General features: G+C 39.2%; 2 protein-coding genes across 5 annotated transcripts; one reads left to right on the forward strand and one right to left on the reverse strand.

Moving 5' to 3' along the window:
* Nucleotides 1-559: 559 nt before the first annotated feature.
* On the forward strand, nt 560-6,041 carry LOC123967753 (B-cell receptor CD22-like). Its single transcript, XM_046043981.1, has 11 exons — nt 560-754; nt 864-916; nt 1,137-1,475; nt 1,571-1,795; nt 2,228-2,506; nt 2,686-2,973; nt 3,161-3,239; nt 3,915-3,945; nt 4,220-4,381; nt 4,489-4,580; nt 5,038-6,041. Exons 2-11 carry the CDS (start codon nt 877-879, stop codon nt 5,096-5,098), a joined length of 1,596 nt encoding a protein of 531 aa, XP_045899937.1. The 5' UTR covers nt 560-754; nt 864-876; the 3' UTR covers nt 5,099-6,041.
* On the reverse strand, nt 5,548-21,491 carry hpn (hepsin). 4 transcript variants are annotated; one of them, XM_046043984.1, is made up of 14 exons: nt 21,289-21,491; nt 21,105-21,169; nt 20,129-20,294; nt 12,825-12,932; nt 12,601-12,642; nt 11,335-11,464; nt 11,124-11,243; nt 10,891-10,931; nt 10,468-10,633; nt 9,481-9,671; nt 8,467-8,562; nt 8,074-8,216; nt 7,667-7,831; nt 5,548-7,214 (listed from the first exon to the last, which is right to left on the reverse strand). In XM_046043984.1, the coding sequence occupies exons 3-14, from the start codon at nt 20,169-20,171 to the stop codon at nt 7,170-7,172; spliced, it is 1,290 nt and encodes a 429-aa protein (XP_045899940.1). In that variant the 5' UTR covers nt 20,172-20,294; nt 21,105-21,169; nt 21,289-21,491; the 3' UTR covers nt 5,548-7,169. The 4 variants fall into 4 exon arrangements, with proteins under 4 accessions (XP_045899940.1, XP_045899939.1, XP_045899941.1 ...); XM_046043983.1 differs by having other exon boundaries at nt 21,105-21,491; XM_046043985.1 differs by having other exon boundaries at nt 12,745-12,932; nt 21,105-21,491.
* Nucleotides 21,492-21,497: the final 6 nt, after the last annotated feature.

The raw sequence follows: 21,497 nt of genomic DNA on the forward strand, positions 1-21,497 counted from the left end.
ACAAGCATAGATCATGTTGCCTTTAGAATGAGAAACCATCACTGGAAATTATCTCTCTGAAGCACAACAGTGTCCAAAGACAAAAGGGACCATCTTCACAGAGTTTTAAGAAAGTTTATCAATCTCTGTTCTAACACTCCCAGAATATTATTTAGCTTGAGGGTGAAAGATATAAGGAATATCATTCAGACAGCTCTTCCATTAGGGGTCCTGTGGAGATACCATCCACACTTCTGATGACACAGGACAAAACCATTTATCCATTGCATTGAGTATTGAGATCACTGCATTGCGTGGTCACGTGCATCACTCGATTTGACTGGCAGTGGCGCATGCCAGCACTGAATGATTAATGCGTCATCTGTTGCATTTCAACATGTCCCAGAGAAACCCAGGGACATTTGGAAACACAATGGGGGGAAAAACTAACTGAGAGTGAATGGTGAGTAAACTCTCCAGTGAAGCTCCCCCCTCAGTTTGTGATACTGGATAATGAACGTGTACAGTACTGTTGTGTCTTTGCGTGGCGTATAACCTGTAGATCTGTTACGTGCCAGATACCTTACATGTTTGTATGTGTTCAGATTCGGATTGTATTATTTGAGACTTTCTAACTAACTAACTTCATTTTATCAGCACCCTGAATGTGTGATGACATGATGAGAGAAAGCGGGGAGGAGATAACTTTCCACTTCTGCTTTCACGCCACAAAATCAACCTCAAGAATGTACAATTAGTCAGCTTGCTTTAGCTGGTGAGTACTGTTAGACTTTGTACACAATATCTGTGTGTTTTTATTTTCTGCTGCGGTCGGCTGTACACAGGCTATACATTAATCTGTGTCCTGTGTGACAACGTTGCAGATTGATTTTCATAATGGAAAGTTTGATTCTGGTTATTCTGGTAATAATGCCAGGTAAGGAGACACATTATTTTAAATGAATGTATAGGAAATGTAATGTAATGTATAATGGACTATAAATTACAAATTTAAATTAAATTACAAAATGTCAATTACAATTAATAAATTTAATACAGTCTAATTTCAGTTTGTTCTGGATGTTATTTACCATATCTTGTGGGGGAACGTTACAATCAAGCATAACCGACTGCATATTTTTAATTTTTTCCCAAAGGTGTCTGGAGTGGAGACTGGACGGTGACCTTTAATGATCAGTGTGCTTTGAGAGGGACGTCAATAGTTATAAAGTGCAAGTATGACTATCCTTTCGGTCATTTTGTAACTTCAGTCACCTGGTCTAAAGCCTGGCTTGTATCTGGCCGGCAGAGGTTGTTTCCTGTGTCAAACCTCCAGTCATCCCCAGACCACTTTGTATATGCGGGCAACAAACGAGGTGACTGTAGTCTGAAGATCAATGACGTGCATGACGATGACAGTGGTGCATACTATTTTAGTTTTGTGACAACACTCAACAGATGGAGAAGTCAAACATTCCTTCAATTGTCAGTAAAAGGTAAGTGACAAAATAATGGAGAAGGGTGCATTTATCATGAATTTATCATTTATTTTAGTGGAATGATTTGGTTTCTGCTTCTGTTTCTGACACAGAGTTGACTGCTGTTGTACAGCCGAGCACTGTGACGGAGGGAGATGATGTCAAGCTGACCTGTGTGTCAGGTTGTCCTACACCTACAACAATAGTCTGGTTCAGAGATGGACAAGCTGTACCAAATCCAGTCTTCCAGGTGAGGAGAGAGGATACTGGGAGGTACTACTGTGCCGTCCTGGGACAAGAGACAGCCAGATCTGCCTCTGTAGCTCTGAATGTTCAATGTAAGCACATGATCAACACTTAAACAAAACATTTCAAAGCTTCTTATGAAATTATCCTGTGTCTCAAAGCTTAAAAGTCATCTTTTAATCCGCCTCCTCTACGTTTCATTTATAAGGTGAAGTCAACAACTGCTCACATTTAACACCTGGATGTCTATTTAAATAAACATATAGCAATAAAGATCTGAACTTGAAGACACAATATATTAAAACACTTTTCAATGTAGGATGCGCCACCAATTACAGAAGACGTTTAATGACGTTTCATTGACTTTTTAAAGTATTATTAACAATTTGTTCTCTAATTAAGAGTGAGGAAAATTACTAGAAATAGCTTTGCTTCGTGCTGTTCATGCTTCATATTATTTAATGATCCAGGTTTATTTTATATTATCTGTGTGAGGCTAAACATCCTTATCTTCTCTCAATCAGATGCTCCCAAGAAAGTCTCGTTGTCAATAAGTCCATCAGGAGACATTTTCAAAGGAAGTTCGATGACTCTCACCTGCAGCAGTGATGCAAACCCACCTGTGACACAAAGCGGATACAGCCTGTATAAAGACGGACACTTCATCGGTTCAGGACAGCACCACAACATCTCTGACGTGCAGCCCAGCCACAGCGGGCTGTACCACTGTCAGGCCTGGAATAACATCAGCTGGAAGGGCAGTGACTTGATTAACTCTACTCAGGTTCCCCTTGATGTCCAGTGTAAGTCTAGTGACATTTAATCATCATGTGACCCCTCAGATTTACACCACAAGGGACCCCAGGTTGGGAACTACTGCTCTAGTAGATTATGTTTTTTGATACAGCAATAGTGTTGTGAGAGCACTTCTCTTTTCGGAATAAAACTGTTATCATGAGCAATGTTTGTTCCTTTTTTTCAGACCGTCCAGTGAATGTTTCTGTTTCAATGGACCCACCACCCGTTGTTCAGGGCAGCAGTGTGAATCTGACCTGCAGCAGTGCTGCTAACCCTGCAGCAGACAACTACACCTGGTACAGGACAGATTCTCCCAGCTCCAGCTCCATGCTCCAGGTGGGCTCCGGACAGGTGCTGTCTCTCCCCTCTGTAAATGCGTCACACACTGGACTTTACTTCTGCCAGGCCAGGAACAGACTGGGGGAAAGCAACTCAACTGAGGTGCTGGTAGCCATGAAGAAAGAGGAGCATGGTTTGTGTGACTTTACTAGCAAAAATAATTATTTAAAATGATGCATAGCTAAAAATTACTACTACTACTACCGCTGCTTTGTTCTTCTGGAATATTTCATCTTCACTTTAAAGCGGCACATTGCGGAAGTGCTTATTTTTTCCACTCTACCAACAGTATTCTCACCACACAGTGTGTTTCTCCTCAGGTGGCATGCCCCTCCCAATCTTAGCTGGACTTGGAGTCTCTCTTTTTCTGACACTTGTGTTAGTTCTTATTTTCTTCTGGTGAGTCAAATGATTGAGAGAGTGAATGTGACCGTATGACACATGTCATTTTTACTGTTAGCCACTGACTTGTACATGCATCTTTGAATCATTTTTGCCATCCTTTCTTCCACATTTTGTATGAGTTTTGCCCAGTGTTGCCATGACATATGTGTGTCATCTTAATTTCCATTCTGTTTCCACTTTTAACTGCTTACTCCTTTCTTTTTTTACATGCAATTGGCATATTGAATATGTGATGATATAGATATATTTTAACAGTAGTTGTCTTCGTTCCTTCAATACATGATGAATGATGAAGGGTGGAATTTTAATGTTATTTTCATGAGTATCATGTCATTATAGGTATACAGAATTCTACATACTGTTCACTGTATACTCGGTACTGATTGTATCTGCAACAATACATCTTATTATGAGATACATTTGATTAAGGGACATCTTCATCAATCAAACAGCTCACCTCTAACACAGTAAAAAATTTGATGGTCAGAGAAAATCTGTATCCTTGCCAGTAGTTTCTAGCTGCTGTGTTTCCCATTATTACAAGTTCTCTAAAACGTGAAAGTCAAAGATTGAGCAACAATTCAAGAACGCACTGTCCTGAGTGAGCTAACAGTAATGTTATTTCATATATATGTATTGATTTATTTTGGGTTTTTGTTGTCTTGGCAGGAGGAAACAGAGGATCCATGCAGAGAAAGAAGTAAGTCATTAAACAACTCATGTGTCAGATTAAACTCTAACGATTAAGTGTCAGTGATGAAGCATTTGGGGGAATTTTGGGTCCTAACAATGATTTAAAAAAGTAAAATATCTGGTTCTATCTCTATTCATGCCATGTCTCTTTTTTGCAATACCAACAAAACAGAAACTTTAGTTAAGCCAAAGCACATGCTTACAAGTCCTCAATGATATAAACCTAGATGGATCATTCAGTTGAAAACCTTATCTAACTTTAGTTGTGTCGCCTCCAACAGACTATGTTAGGCTTCAAGCACAATGGGAGAGGCTTAAGCTCTTCAGCCACTGAAGATGAATCAAACAGTGTGTACGCCAACATCCACAGGTTGCCATCCTCTCCTCCGCCTGTTACTGACATCACTCCTCATTCACAGAGGAGCTCACACCGTGAACATGATGTAAATATGGTGCACAAACAGGAAGGTTCAACACATCATCTCTACTCCCAACAATCAAATGTCAAATGCAGATTTTGAATAAATGGACTCCTCTCCTCTCTCCTCAGGCCCCTGTGTCTTCTGAAGATGAGGTTACCTACACAGCAGTGACCCAGAAACCCAGAGACCCCAGTCTTCCACGCCACATAAACAACAGCAGGTAGGTTCACTGTTCGAGCAATCACAGCACTAGTGTCACTGCACTTTATTACTCACTGTCGGTCAAGTTTAGTTCATTTGTCTAACCTTCGTTACTGTGACTGTATAGTATTAAATAACCACATCACAAAAAAAATACATGAATAGATAAAAGAACGCGTTTTCCCGACGCTGATAAGAAGGGCTGTAGACAGGATTTTACAATAACTGAGGTCACAAGTGCAAATTCTTCCTGACCATAAGACTAACTGGCCTCTAAAAGAGATTAAGAGATCTTTGTCCCAAATTGCACCCACCAGATTTCATCACTTCCATCACTCCCATCGTTGCATTGACTTAATTAGCAATCGCATAAAAATACCAGCATCCACCTGAAAAACCTAACATGTGTCGTATGAGCGTAATAATATGACTCTTTCATCAAATAAAATTCACAAATACCATCATTTTCTCCTCAGGTCCAAAGCAGGAGAGACTGACGACGCAGTGATCTATGCCACAGTGGCTAAATCCAGCTGAGTTTCATTGGAACCTTTCACTCCTCAGTGCAGTTTCATCGTCATCAAAAACATATGCTGTCTTCCTCTTAAGATAGTTGATGAAAAGCTCAAAGCTCAGTCCCTCAGGAAGGTTACATTGAGATGTGCAAGTCTTTAAACAACCCTGTTTTCACAAGTGTTCAAAATAAATTTTTATACTTTGTATTTATATTAATTTATACTGCTGTGTTTTACAAGGCTTTTTTTTAGTACTACTGAACACCAATGTAGGTATTTATTTTTACCTTAAATATTTTTGATATACTGAATCGACTGTTTGGAAAAGATTCCTGAAACATCAGATTTCTGTCTACATGTCTTTCTGTTGTGTCTAGGATTCTTTACTGCAGTCTGTACAGTTAGAATTAAAGATTTAAGAAAATAAATGTGATATTAGTGTTACACAATGACTGTGATCAAATATTTTTTTAATCAAGGCTTTATTTCAATACAATGCAACAATTTACATTTTTAATATTTATATCTCTTCTAAACATAATTGCTCTAAATGTTCATACATTTATTTGATTTCAAAGGGGGGACTGGTGGTGAGATGTAGGACTTTATGAATGCAAATGACATTGTGTTTAGTCAGGAGCTAAAAATCAGTGCCAGAAGGGATTAAAGTCTATTTTGCAGAAAGTTAGTTGTGTTCACATCCCATCCTTTATTAAGGCCAGGTGCAGTATACAGTATATATGTATCTACAGTAATAACTTTCTACATTATATTTTTTAATAATGTATCTTGACATATTGTAAAATATTGTCGTTTATTTTGTGTTTGCTCATGATGTCAGCAGGGTGCAGTCATTTTTGTGCCAACGTACAGTACACCTGATCTTTGGCCAGTTGCCTGAAGGCCAGATTGGGTCAAAACACTTCCTTTCTACAGACCAGTAAAGTTTTGAGAGCTTGAATCCAGTGTGTGGATCCTGTCTGTCCTTCTTTGTTTTAATGTAAAAGTTCACTCACTTTTAAAACAAATGTACAGTAGTATAGCGACTTATTTCTCTCCTGACAAATCAAATCCTAGCACATTTCCTCAAATGTTGTTTTTGTGGTTTATGTTAAATATGACTGTAGGACATTTTAGTAAATAACAAGTACCCATTTATCGCAGTTAATGTGCTGACACATCATTACCATTTGAAATCTGGTCATCAATATGCTGCAGAAAAGGATATTCTGAGAAAGTGATTTAACTTGTTATTGCACTCTTGGCTTTAAGATCTGTGGATCATGAACATCAGTATCATGAACATCAGTAACATGTCTCAAAAAACATCTACATAAACAAAAACATTGACTAATATTTACAAGACAACAACCAAATACTGATTTCAATTTAAGCATCTTCACCAGTTCATGTGGAAATTTGAATAATTATTTTTCATACAAAACTCAGGCTGCTGCATATAAAAATACATACGTGTGTGTGTGTCTGCTTGCGTCTTAGTGTTGCACAATGTGAAAGAGAGTTTGCACAAGATCTTTACTGATCTTTATTACAAATCGAGGGCGCAGTCTGCTGGCACTGAAGACAGTGACTCATGTAGAACAAGATAAAACCACGTAAGGGATTTAAGTCTCTTACTGTATCAATCATTCAGCAATTACACCTACAATGCTTAAGATGAACCTGAGCCTTTACAAGTCTGAATGCTGGTGAGCTCATTAGTCATAATGGTTATTTCTAACATGAGTTCTAGTGAAAAGTATGCAGCTAAAAAAGACAGTTATCTCATCATCTTATTTTATTTTACAGAACTGGCATGTTAATTCCAGTATGGTAATTCTAATATTATTTCACTTTTGCCCTTTTATCAATATTTAACATCACAATAATAAGTAAGTCGACCTTTGATGCTGATGAGTTTAACACTTTATATCTCTGTCTGTCACCGCAAAGATACAGGCTTTTAAGAGCCAATTGATTCAGGAACTGGTTAAATGCTCACTATGAAAGTGTACAGTCCCCGTTGACATCTACGAGTTATTTTAATGTTGTCATCCAAGAGTAGAAAAAATAGAAACATGGGAGTAGGAATCTCATGTCCGGGCCAATTTGTGAACCCCCGGTGAGTTGTGATAGTTCTGGAGGAGAGAGGTGAGAGCAGAAGTTGTTAAACACATCTGTAATGTCACAAGAACAAATTAAATGTTAGATGTAGTTGTCTAAAAACTTAAACGCCAATCTTGAAGCATGTGTGTAACATTAATTTGGTAACTCTGAGCATAACTGTTTGCACATTTAGCGACAGCACAACACTTTATTTAGACATTTTGTTTCCTGAATTTGGAAATCACACATTTAGTGTGTGAGTGAGTTAGTTTGTGCTCTACAGTTGTTTTTTCATGCTTTATATAAATATTTTCCCAATACCAGATGCTTTGAATTTTAAAATGTTACTGCTTAATACACCAGATGATATTTTTTTTCATTGTAGTCCAAAGGAGTAATTGCTCACAACCTAAATGTGAATACAGGCTGCTTGTATTTGTATGTGGAAGTGTGGGCAACGCCCATGAAATTGCCAGTCTCTCACCCTCATGGCCGTAGATATCCATGGCAGAAATCGAGAGACTCTGGTGTAGACGCCAGGTTTCTTGGCCATGGCACAGCCTGTTCCCCAGCTCACCACCCCCAGCAGACGATACCGACTGGTCTTAGACAGACAGTCATCTGCCACAAAAGGGCCGCCGCTGTCTCCCTAAAACCGCAGAGGATTATAGCAGTTCACACGCATTACAGCTACTCTATTTAGGCAAGCAGAGAAAGAAATTCATGTAACTAGGAATCCAGTAACATATAAGACAACCAGGTATATGCATTGGACACACAAAGGCATTCAGCTTATAGGCAAACAATGTAGACATACACACAAGGACGAATCACAGAATAAAGATCCCTAATTAGTTATTATTAGAAACCCTAGCACAGGCATACTCTGACCTGGCAGGCATCAGTGCCTCCTTTCTCATAACCAGCACAAAACATACTGGTGGTGATCTGGTTGTCATAGTAATCAGGGGCATTACAGACATTGTCACTGATGATGGGGACGTTCGCTTCCTGGAGAATATCTGCTAGATGACCTGCAAGTGACAAATATCAAAAAATTTTCAAAGCACTCTCACATTTCTATATATTCATTTTGTTCAAAGTGTACACTGGTGCTTGTTGTTTGTGGCAATAGCACACTGCGCACACTGAGATGTTTAAAACAAAAACTATTGAAAAGCAAAAAAAGGGCTGTCCCATTTTCACAAAAGTGCAAATAATGTCATCCAACATGTAATTTCATGCAGTGCATTACATTACAGCTGCAAAAAAATGTAGACTCACCATAGTATCCTACATTTCCCCAGCCTGTTACTGTTCCCATCTGTCCATCTATTAGTCTTTGACCGTATGCTGGCAGGCAAATGGGCTGGATGTATTCTACACACAAACATGTATATTAAGATATAAGCAAGCACATGTACATAATAATACCTCACCACCAGACATGTGTCAGGAGAGGGAGACAGGGGAAGTGATGAAATACAACAGTCCTGATCAGTGAACCAAACACTATACTGGAAGCATGATAAGTAACAGAGAAGATAAATGAGATCCAGGCTGTAACAAATGGCAAACACTAGATGTCAGACTTGACCTACTGACACTTTGCTTTTAGAGTTTCTACTACTCCTGTCTTCTACTGCATGATATGACATTATCATCATCAGAAGCCACCATATTTTCAGTTGTGATTGCATTCAAGTTTCATGTACATTTCAGAAACAAGTCAGTTTTATTTATATAACTTGAGCCACTGCTTTGTTCCTCTACGTCCATCTCTGCACAGGGTGTCATCATTTCGTTTTCTCTTGCATTTAGATATTGGTCATTCCCTCAAAAGATTTGCCAACCCATTAAGTATGTTGATTTAGTTTACGGTCAAAAATGTATAGCGCTGTGACTTACACGAAGCACAAAGCTAACCTCTGCCTCTCTCTAACCTATAATGCCAAGATAAATCACACTTTCTTCTCATCCTCTTACAAGTCCCAGTAGATTACAGTAACATAAAGTAGAAGACTGATGACTTCTCATAAATAAAGTGTGGATATTTTATTAAAGGAGGTGGTCACAGTTTCCATCCTGTTCAGTGCTGATATAATCATGTTAAATAAAATAACTTTTGTCCTGCTGACTCAAATCTGGGAAGCAGACAAACTACCAAAATGGATCTGTAGCTCTCTGACTCATTTCTTTGCCATTCTTCCCCATCTCTAAAAATTGTTCTCATGCAATCAAATACTAGAAGAGTGTTTTTCTCATTTGATGACGTGTGTATGCACTTGTGGGTCCTACCATTGAAAGTGAGGGGCTGGGCGAGAGCCAGAACAGCGATGTCCCTGCTGTTGTCATCGATGTTAGCATCTACAAAGGGCAGGTAGCTGCTGTGGTAAACGATGGTCTTCACCTCCGCCACGTTGGCGTTGACTGGTTTATTATAGATGGAGCCCAGGAGAACACGCCAGCGGTTAACAAAGCGATACCGCCTAGCATGGAAAGAGGGAAAGAGGCAGAAGCGAGAAGTTTTATACATTATAAGCTTTTTTTTTTTATACATTATAAGCTTCTTCACAAACAGTAGTTTGTGAAGAACATGATAACGAACATGATTCAGCTTGAGTCTCACACAAACAACAAAACAATTACCACAAAGTATCCCTAAAAACGAGAGCCTGACCAATATAGGATTTTAAAGATTGATACTGATTTTGATATCTGAAAATTTGAAAATCCTATATTATGATATATTGTCCGATATATATTGTCTTCTTTACAGAATCACATAACATAAACAAAGAATCTTCCTAACATTTGTTATGTGTAGTTATGAGACTTCACCCAGATAACGACATAATGCAGTTTAAAACTAAACTGTTTTATTGTTATAAATAGTACTTTGAAGTATAGCTGATTATAATTTGTGGTGGATTTTTGGCACCAGTGTGTCGCCAACATGGGAGTTGCAGAGCGCCTCTGGTGGACAATCTATGCAACGACAACACTAATTTTTTCTTTTCTTTTTGGATCGTCATCTATCAGCTGTTATAAACACTGATACCGATTTATCTGTAATTAGCTCATTTCGGCCAATAATATCGGCGCACCAATTTATCAGTCTGGTTCTACAAAAAATGCCAGATTTAAATCAGACCTTCTTCAGCCATACACGCCAATTCATGTGGACCCGGACTTTTCCTAATATGAAATCTAAAAATCTAAAAATAATCCAATTTGCCCATCATGTGTTAAAAGTCTGTAAAAAATTCAGGCTTGATTACTTACTCGGGGAAGCAGTGAGCTGCTGAGACAATCCATCGGTTCGAGATGATGGATCCCCCACACTGATGAACTCCGTCGTACTGCAAGCTGACCTGCCAAGGCCAACTGCCCTGCCTGGCATCCACACCACCAACTATACGGTCTGCTGCAAAACTACGCCTGCCACAGTCTGCCGAGGACAGAGCAATTGACAAAGTGGGAGAGAAAAAAAAGTTTACTGTCTGGGTAAACTGTAAGTGAAATAATTAAACATATACATACAGGTGACACAGACACACAAGACAAGAGTGAGAAAAAGTGAGCGAAAGAGGAGAAAATCCGAGCTATAAAATGGATGAGGATGGAAGCCCACCATGTGGAAAAAGATGAGAGGTGAGTGCGAAGTGTGCCGGACAGAATGAGTGCAGATCTCAGCTCACGGCTTACCTTGGCACAACAGTGTGAGAACCTCCCTGCTCTCACAGTCACTGAAACAAAGACAAACAGAGTTAGTAACCACCTGGCAGAGAAAAAAAAAGTCCTAACTTGAACTTACTGTTCAACTTTCTCTATGTTAATCGAGTGGACAGAAGGCAGGAAGAGCAACAGAGAGGACAATGTATTAGAAGGTTAGACTGCTGTGAGAGAGGTGCAGGATCAAACAGACAGGTGTTTTTTACCATGGGAACAACGAGTCTTTGATTTTCTTGCCGAAGCTGAGCTCCTCCTGTCGGACACAGAAGAACTCCCCACCATCTGCACTGGCCTCTGGCACTGATGTGACTGAGTAATTCACCACACTAAAACAAACACACACACACACACACTTTAGTACTGTATCATACTATGCTGCATGAAAACATTGAGATATAACTGTAATAAATATCTCACCTGACAAAGCCCACTTCTTCACAGCTGATGCTAGCTAGCAGTTCATTGGCTGAGGAGGAACACACCTGGCGCCATCTCCTCTGGGCAGAGTCAAAGACTCTGAGATGTTGGTCAGCAGAATTTACCTGGACTGCAGGGAATGATGTGGGGTTACTTTTAAAACAAGCTTGGTATAATCCCACACACTTTTTTTCACTGTGATGATTTAATTGTTTTTCTGAGACCAAAGTTAGTTGTCTATTTATTTCCTGCTTCTACCACAAATGTAACTTTCTCTTTGTCTATTAAACGTCCGAGTTGAGCCTGTTCTAATGGCAGTGCAGTTTATATCTTGTTTATAAGGGGGCAGTTGTGGCTAAGGTAGTAAAGTGGGTTGTCTACTGATCACAGTTCGATCACCCCCTCGTCCTTGGGAAAGACACTGAACCCCAGCCACTGGGGATGCCTAAGCCAGTGCATTTCTAATTGCTGGTCCCAAACCCAGGTATAGTGTCAGGAAGAGCGTCAGGCATTAAAAAAACTATGCCAAATCAAATATGAGTATCATCAGATCTCCATGCTGGGTTGGGGTTGGGAGGTGCCCCGGAAAATGTTTATCCTCTGCAGTGGCCCCTATGGAGAGCAGCTGTAAGTAGAAGAATCTTGTTTATAAATATTTTAAATGTTTTAAATTTGTTATTTTATTTTGATAATTCACATTGTTTTTAAATCTGATATGCATCTGGACCTGAATATTCATCAAATTATATATCCGGTCAATGTAAAAAAACAAAATCCTGTAAAAGAACATCCTGCATCAGCACCAAAATTAATTGGAACATTTGAGGAACAACATACAAGCATCAGTAAAGTAAGAGATCTACAAGTGACAATAGATTCTAGTAAGAACAACAATAAATACTAGCAAGAGCTATTAGTGCATACGGCATCAGTGGGATAAATACCTAGGGGAAGAAGTAACAGTTCACGAATAGTGTAATGAATACAAGAGAACTATAAAGAGAAAGAAAAAGAAGAGCACAGGAAGTGCATGTTAGAGGTTTGGGGTTAGAGGTGTCATAAGAGGAAGTATTCTCAGAAGAGATAAGTTTTCAAGAGCTTCTTGAAGTTAGAGAGGGATGCCCCTGTTCTGATGGCATGTGGTAGCTTGTTGGGGTGTTACTGATGATAGCAGCCGGACTGACATTGCTTTGTGTGTAGGGACGGCAGAGTCAGATGGTGTTTGTTTGAAGGAACGTAAACTTGTATCTGTCGTCTCTTACTCACCATCATACAGTCCTGTGTCTTCCTCCATTGTGCAATACGTAACTACAGAAGGGTTATAAAAAAACAGCAGGCATTTGTGAAGTCAATGATATGTATAATAGCAAATAAAGAAAGAATTTTTGATAGTGAGAACTACAGAAACACCTTGAAATAAAAAACAACAAGATTATGGTCACCACATGTTGGCCAATAATGTGTGTCTGAGTGAAAGCCCGTGGTCTGACCTACGGCCCAGACGGCTGCTCCGATGGCTCCCAAGGTCATCAGCATCACACACACCCCAATCACACGGCAGGGCGTCAACACACAGGTCAGAGAGATTCCCCTGTTCCCTGCAGACACACACACACGCACACATATATATATCTGACAGTATACATAGAGACATACTTTAATGTATACATATACAGCAGCACTCAAGCCTTTGACATTATACAACATACAAACAAACTCAGGTGGCTAAAGAAAAGACAAAATATTACAACCGAGAACTAAAGCTCTTTTTCTGGACTCTTAAGCCAGCATACAAAAAACAAAATGACAGGTTTCAGCTCACTGTCCAAATGTGAAGGGGCATGCAGCACATTTACTGGCACAAACTGAACAGTACAAATGACAGATTAGATCAATAGTACAAAGTCTAGCATTTCTCCACAAAGCAAGAACAAACTCTCAAACTAGCATATTGTGCCATGTCTGTGCCACGTGCACGAACACTTTGTTTATGCACCTACATGCGGGTGTTGTTATGGCCCTGTTATCGTCTGCTCTGAGACACAGCATTGAGTTAATACATATTTTTCATTGCAAACACATAATGGAATAAAAAAACATGTGTCATCCATTCAGATGGCTTCCTACGACACTTCTGAAGGTCACAGCCATAATTAATTTTATTAGTTACACCTGTCCTGTTCCTGCTTTCACAAGTCAGTTGTGAAAAAAGTTCACTGGTGTTTAATTATTTTGTTTCTCTTTTCCCTTCCTCTTTTTGAGATTACATGTGACTTATCAAGGATTTTTACTGTCTTTAATGTGGAGGAGAGGAGAAGTGAAAATATTAATATTGAACATACAAAAACATTTTTCTTTTTATGTGAACTGTCAGTCTGTTATGCACGCCCCTTATCATTAAACATAGGTCAACTTATTACACTTCCTACCATCAAGGATTTACACAAAGCCATGGTCCTCACCATCATCATCATCATCTTGGTCATCATCATTTTCATCATCAAAACACAAATCAGATCACAAAGCTGTAAATCTTGACCACAGGCAAAGTTTAGGCAAGGTTACATTGTGTTATCTGTTGCTTTAACTTTTAAATGACTACTAAAAACTTAATGGTGTCCCAAAAAACAATACATGCCTGAAAAAATCCAATCCTTTTCCCAATCCAGCTGATTATATTGATGAATATTTAACTTTAAAAGTGCTACACATCCACACTCAGGTTGAAGATGGGTTGAGATATGCTGAGATTTAAGGTAATCTATAAGCTCCGGCAGCTGCGGCACAGGCGGACTCAGTGGACTCTGCAGGTAACCCGGAAAGCTGGATCGGGATTGCGGGATTATGCCACAATATTTTGTTCAGTATGAGTGAGCGAGTGCACTATATTGGCGGACATTCTTTTCGCTTTTATTGCAGGATCTCTGTGTGAAAGGTATGAGTTGTCTCTAAAAGGTGCAACGAAATATACAGCAGACACTTTCACTTAAAGACGGCTCTGTTCAAGCATTCAGGTGAGCCATGACAGTGTGACACCTTAACAATTTCACAGTTAGGAATTCAACTTATTCATTTTACATTGATATCGGATCGGTACTCCGCTTCGGCCAATATCCAAAGCTCAGGTATTGGTATCAGTATCGGGACTGAAAAAGTTGGATCGTGCATCCCTAAAAGTAATGTTTAAATGTTGCGATGGAATTGTAACATTAGGCCTATCAAATATAAATGTTCATAGGGAAGGTTAGTAAGGAGGCATTTTTATTTAGACATAGAAGGTCCCACAGGACGTGGGGCATCTGGATACTGATGATCCTGCACAGTTACCAACTCAGCGTCAGTATCCTCAGGTTATATGTAGACCCCTGAGTGTTGTATCTTAATCTGTGCAGGTAAATAACTCAATGAATGACAAGGGACCAGTATTGCACAGAACCACTTAAACTGCTTGGTCCAATTTCTATGTTGTTATCAAGTAACGTGATAGCTGTGGAGACCTGCTAATCCAGTGACCTTAACCTCCTTCTCAGCTATCTCCTCACATCCGCTCCCTCCCTCTATACTAACAACCTCTCCCTGACCAACTCTACCGACTGCATTTCTCTGAAAATTCCCAACCCTTCCTTGCCTCCCTCTGTACCCATCTCTCTCCCACCTCTTTCCCCTGTTTGTGCCTCATGTCTGCTCCCTCTTCTTCTTCCGTACCTGTCCTCTCTTCCCTCTCCCTTCCTCAACCAGTGAGCATCATAATGGTGTTATTGTCCCTTCAGTTGTGAAACTGTGATCAACATTGTTGACCCGAAGGTCAGAGAGAGATGAAGGATATTCCGGCAGAAAAGTGAGAAACAAAAAGGAGAGAACATAATGAGTATATGATCAATGTCACTGGATATGTTATCACAAGGACATTACAGGCTTGTGTTCATTCATTCAGATTGGGTCTTCCAGGAAATACCTCAGTGTTTCCTCTACACACCTCAACTCCAGCACATACTCACCTAGACTCCCCAAACTCCTTCTTTCTTTCCTGCTCTCCTCCCCCCAACTCAGCACTCTTCACAATCACATTGCAGGACAGAACAAGTACTCTATTGTGTCCACGTCCACTTGAGACCACCTTGTCCTGTGTGTGTCTGCATGCGTGTTATGAGGCTGGGTTCTTCTGAAATGGCTGTGGTATTATGTGCTGACGACTACACTGCAATTGTAAGAGTTCATAGACATTTGTGAGTGTAGTTCACATGTTGTATATTTTGTTTTATAGTAACCCAATTGCCAGACAACTTTTTCACATTATGTTAAACAAGACTGGTAAAATCGTATTAAGTTTATAGTACTGTTTATTTTGAAAACAGATATAATTTCACCAACTATAAACGAGAACTGACAGCCTCCTTCTATTTACTGTAAGCACTGACCCACCGTGAGTTCTGCATTGTCTAATGTTACATTCTAGATCAGATGTTAGTAACATTGGGTCTCATGCATGAAACTTTTCTTATTTTTCTCTTTTTGTTGTTCTTGCAGAAAGCAATGAGAGGAAAACAAGAAAATCCTAAGTGGGATTCGCTGACAGTTGGTTCTTACCCACCTGAGTGTATTGATGAATTGCGTTTGATCTTGCGCATGGGGAAACGCCCCAATAAACCCATGTAAGGGCAGCAGACTTTGGCGCTGTGTGCAAAATCACAAACCAACAGGCCACTGAAATTGTACTAGTAACGTTAACCTCAAGATTTCTGCAGAGATAGAAACTTTGATTAAGTAAGTTTCATTAAAGAACATTATATTTAGTTTGTTTGTGAGCAGAGGCAGAGTAAAACAACACACACAGATGAGCACATTGGAGCCATCATTGGAGAGGTTTCTCTGTCAGGGGTGAAGCCTGATATTCCACTGGACAGTGACCTACCACAGACAGGAAACATCCCCTCAGCACCAGACAGCACACCCTGGGATCAACTAGCAAGATTTAAACACAAGCTCTCTTCTTAAGGCTTGGTTGGCCCACGCATCGAGCAGCAGCAAATAAGCCGTTGCGGATTCAGTTGGGCACCACTTCGTACCATTTTAGATGTGAAAAATCCTAATTAATGACATGTGCTGTCATAATTAGTGATTGGACCTGTGTGTGTGTGTGTGTGTGTGTGTGTGTGTGTGTTTTATGTGTGAGAGAGAGAATATCGGTCTTATTATGTTGTCATTTAAGCTACACCTAATTATCTTTAAGTGTGTGCCTAAACATTTAAATTTATTAAATGAATTAATAATTGTAGAAAGTTTTTGTTGTGTTTTCAAAAAGTTAATTGCTTTTTCATCATCGTTAATATTTTACAGCATTAAAATCAAGTTGGCTGTTGTGCGTATTGGCACTTGCTCTTACATAAGAACAAACAGGAGTCATGCAAGTACTGATTAATGTCACAATTTAAAATCAAATCTGTCTGTACGCATAATTCATGCATGAGGCTCACTGACTCTAGCTTGGCTCTGTAAGACAATTTTACTATTTCAACTATTTCAAGACCTTAATTTGTCCCCAAAGGGGCAATTAATTTTGCCGTTTTAGCAATATAAAATTAGACATACATGACAACTACAACAACTACGTTAATTAAAAGTACATGGGCAGACATCTGGGTATCTAAATACATTAAAGTTAAAGTTCAAGTGTGCCTTCTGAGCAGACGTTTACCTATTCTTTGCAAAGCTGAGCTGAGTAACAGCAGAGGGTATGAAGATGAATTTATATCTAGTTTTGACTGGTGGTTGGGAACCTGAATGCAGCATCTTAAATTCTGCATACAGGCGGTTAGAACTATCATACATGATATATTCTGTGTTCTTAAGCACACGTTTGTTGTACAGTTCAGTTAGTTTTGTCTTCTGAGCCCTGAGGATTTTGCTGCAAACTTTATATATATGTACGACATTCACATATAATTTACAACACGTTTCTCAGTTACAGCCTATTCATTTAAAAAATAAATTGTAATTTGGAAAATTGATCAAAATATATGATCAAAACAAACAATGTTGTTGCATTTGTTTCTGTTGTTGGGCTTCCCCTCAGTGACTGGGTCGTTTCTTGCCATGGCTTGTTGCCAGTGTGGTAAATGACGCTGGCATGAGAGGTGAGACTGAATCATCACTCCACACAGACGTAACGTACACACATTTTATTTTGGGTTATTTCTATTTTCATCCATGAGTCACATGACCAGCCAGAAGCAGCACAATGGAAAAAGTTTACTGTGCCATTACTCATTCTCTGAGATGTTGGGAGGGATACCCTTAACTCTGCACTGACTACGCCCTCCCACTACAGCGCCTCACTGTTGGGTGAAAAGAAACAGCTGTGTACCAGCTGAGATGTATAGCTGTCCGCGCCCACCCCAAACCACAATTGAGAAAAAACATGAAAATACATAGAAAGCACATTGTGTATTAAGAATACATACATAAATATAACAAATTATACATGTTTTCTTTCAGAAATCAAATTTTCTTTCGTCTGAAGGGACTTTCTAAATAGGCTAATATCTACTAATCTAAATAGCTCCCCTCAAAAGTGTTATTGCTATACTGTAACTGTTTGTCTTTGAAAAAAACTTTCCAAAGGCTTATAAACAGTCATGGCCACAAATCTGCTTCTCTGTGGAGAACCCTCTGGAACTCTTCTTTGCGAGACAAAACAATCCCAATTTATGGTCTGTTTACTAGCTTTTTTCCAGAACTTCCAACAGTGTCACAGTATTCATCAGCAGCAGATAGTTTGCTCTGTTGTTTTAGCCGAGTGGGTTTTTCAATGGCCACTGTCAATATTTAGAGAGCAGGGCAGCAGATACTGTACATAATGCCGATATCATTACACAGGAATATTTTTTTTAAAGTCAATCTAATATACAGTAATCAATAAAATAGAAAAATACATTGTGTTATGCTGTAGATGTCAGGACTTGATTTGTTTGAGTAGGGTACAGTTTGTCTGAAGTGACGTCATTCAACAGCATTATTCTCTACAGTATAACAATATAATATTTGAAACGAGCCAGTAATGGCTTTAGATTAGGTGTTTTAGGTGGGAGAAACATGTTAACATTTAGAAAAGATGATTTAGGGCTTGAAAATGACTTTTTCACCACCTTCACAAAAACTCGCAACGGGAAGCACAAACATCATTCCTCAGCAGCCACACTGACAAGTCCTGAATACATTTTTTGTTTCTCTGCCTTGTGAGTGTGCGGTCTATCACTACTCTTTTGTTATGGAGATGGTTCTGACATGCAAGCACAGTAGCGTTTATAATTTCTTCAACATTACTTTTATGACTTCTCGTCCGTGTTGTCTTAAAGCAGTAGTTTGAAAAATAATCGGGCTTCAAGGATCATGGACAAGCTTAGCATCTGAATGCAGAGTCAACATCTACTGTGTCCTTTGTCCTCTTAGAGGCACTGACGTCTGGAAACAGATTACAAAACAACTTTCAAAACAGGAAGATCATATTTTCTGTATCTGGCCCATCAAAAATAGTATTGATCTTAATTTTACACATATTCACTCCAATTTAAGTAAGAAAAAGGGTTTAAAGGGGAAAAATCCCCTTCCTGAGTAGACTAAAGTGAACCCAGGTGTGGTAAGTGTGCAGAAACAGAAGGAGTCCTCACACACACAAACAGATGCAGACACAGTGGATGCTCTGACTCATACTTGTAGATGTTGTCATGGAGGAAAAGTAAAAATAAACACCATCAAACTGTGATGTAAATATTAGCCTGATTAGAAAAATATCCTGCACACTGGAGTGCTTGCGTGTCAATGTGCATGTTTGTGTTTCTCTTCTTGTTCACAAATGTAGTAAGCATGTCACGATTAAAGTACACTGCTTGGATCTGAAAATAGATGATGTCCCACCTACACTACGCACATCCATACACAAAATAAGCCACACCAAATGTGCCACTCCTAGACTGTGTTTCTCTTGTAATTACACACACCAAAGACCCAGCCTGACTCATGGCATCTGGGTGGACCTTCTTCAGTCAAGCAAAAGAAACTACAAAACCAAACGTCTAGCTGAACATGTTCCGACATAGAAAGTAAGTTACAGCACAACAAGGATGCAATGACCAAAGAAGACATGCTGATGAGAACAGCAGATAAGTGATGTTTTCAACTTAAGACTTCACTTAATGGGAGACTGTTGGCTTCACTGTACCGACACTGAATTCATCACTGCATTGTAAGGTAGGTAAGTTTAATGTTGTCTAGCAGGGTAATTGGGTAAAACATATAACGGGTGAATTTACTTTCACTTAAGTGACCGACACATATATGCATCACAAAGAGTTTCACAGTTCACACTGACAGGGATTGTTTGTTTATGACTGCTGCTAGAGTGTGTCGTTATTGCTGTATATATAATGCCTTGCAATAAACTGTAATTTAGTGCAAAGGCCGTCAGTTATAAACATCACTATCACATTTCTATTTGGGTTCAAACTTAATCTGGATGAAAAAATGTAATAGCCAATAGAAGTATGCGTTTCCCAAGATGAAAGAAAAAACCTCAAAAATAAACCCAGTGCACATCAGAGAGACAGCCAGGCAGCTTTAAACAAACCAGTTAATCGTTAACTGTCAAGTGGACTGATGTCTGGTCCCAAATACAGAAAGCAGGCAGCCTGACCAGCACAGCATTTTAATCTGTGCATGTGTGTGTGTGAGTGAAGGATTCGGGAGGGGTCGAGAGAATGAGAGCAAGAGCAACGGTGTATGTACTATGTGCACTCACCCATCTTCCCCTCTGTCACAACTTTCTCAGCATACATCTGCATACAGTATGGGTCAGAGGGCAACAATAGATGATCTGTCTCCTTCCTTCCTCTCGTTCTTCCTTCCTTCCTTCTCTCCTTGACTCCTCAGGGCAGGTGGTCTGTGCCCTTGGCAGTCACTTTTGCCTGGTAATACAATATTTGGGCTCATAAGTGACAAACAGCATATTGTAGGTAATACTACATTTTTTCCAATAAACATTTATCAGAGAGACAACCAGGTAGACAGAGACATGGGATTAAGTTTGAACTGACTAATTCCTAAGATGGAGAACTGATGAACTAGTCAGTCCATGTGAGAAATGACTTTGAATACTAACTGAGCTACTTTTCCTACTATTTATATTTTAATTTTCCATCATGTGAACAAGCTTCTTCTGCCACTGCATATAGAACTTTTAAACTTTTAGAACTTTTGTCTTTAGTAAGCCTCACCAAAGGTTACCAGTTACAGTATAACTGTCCTGACATTAAGTCATATGAATTAAGGCTATAGTTTATTGTAAGTAAAGTATAATATAAGTAAGTTCCATCTCCTATCACATGACTATACAATAAAAAGATAAAAATAAAATGTTTTTATTGATGTTATGTTGTTTAAAGGCCTGTAAAGACTATAAAATAAAGATGTTGCTATGATAATTGTATCACTTTAGTATTGGACATGTGGATAAACAGGTTCAACAGACCAAATGTCTTAAAAATAAACTGTAATGTAGAAACTATACAAAATGTCTACTTTATTTTACTAAAACATTTTCAATATCAAATTGCTACTAACTAGGCCACTAGAAGGCCTATATTGCAGCATAGCCTTGAGAAAGATTAATGCGAATTTAACTAATGACACCAAAAGTAGGCTAATAGCTAATTGTTTGTTTTCAGAGTTAGCATAACACCACAGGTCTGAAATAAACTTTCCAGAAAGTGCCTCACCTGTCTTATCTCGCAGCAGGTGGAGACCTGAACTTCCCCGTTAGTGACAAATAGTTGTTTTTTCTCTGCTTCGAAAATATATATTTTTTAAAAACACACTTTTGCCTCTTAGACAGGCGACAATACTGTTTAAACGCCACTACAGAAAGTTTTCGGTAAATTGCTCTCTCCACAGGTTACTGACCCCAACGATAGAAGAAGGCAGAAAAAAAAAGTGGCAAAGATTTCAGCGATCGTTTCTATCAACCGAAGCCACCGGCGCCCGCTTCTAATAGAGAAGAGAGACACATTTGGAGGATTGGACAGACGGAAACAAAGTTAGTGAAAGTTTATCCGAAGTTTGTCGGTTTGTGCGGTGGTCGTGCTGTGAGCGCTCAGCTGCGCAGACTAGAG

Source organism: Micropterus dolomieu, linkage group LG03 (assembly GCF_021292245.1).
Source record: "Micropterus dolomieu isolate WLL.071019.BEF.003 ecotype Adirondacks linkage group LG03, ASM2129224v1, whole genome shotgun sequence".
In the NCBI taxonomy this organism is placed as follows: domain Eukaryota; kingdom Metazoa; phylum Chordata; class Actinopteri; order Centrarchiformes; family Centrarchidae; genus Micropterus; species Micropterus dolomieu.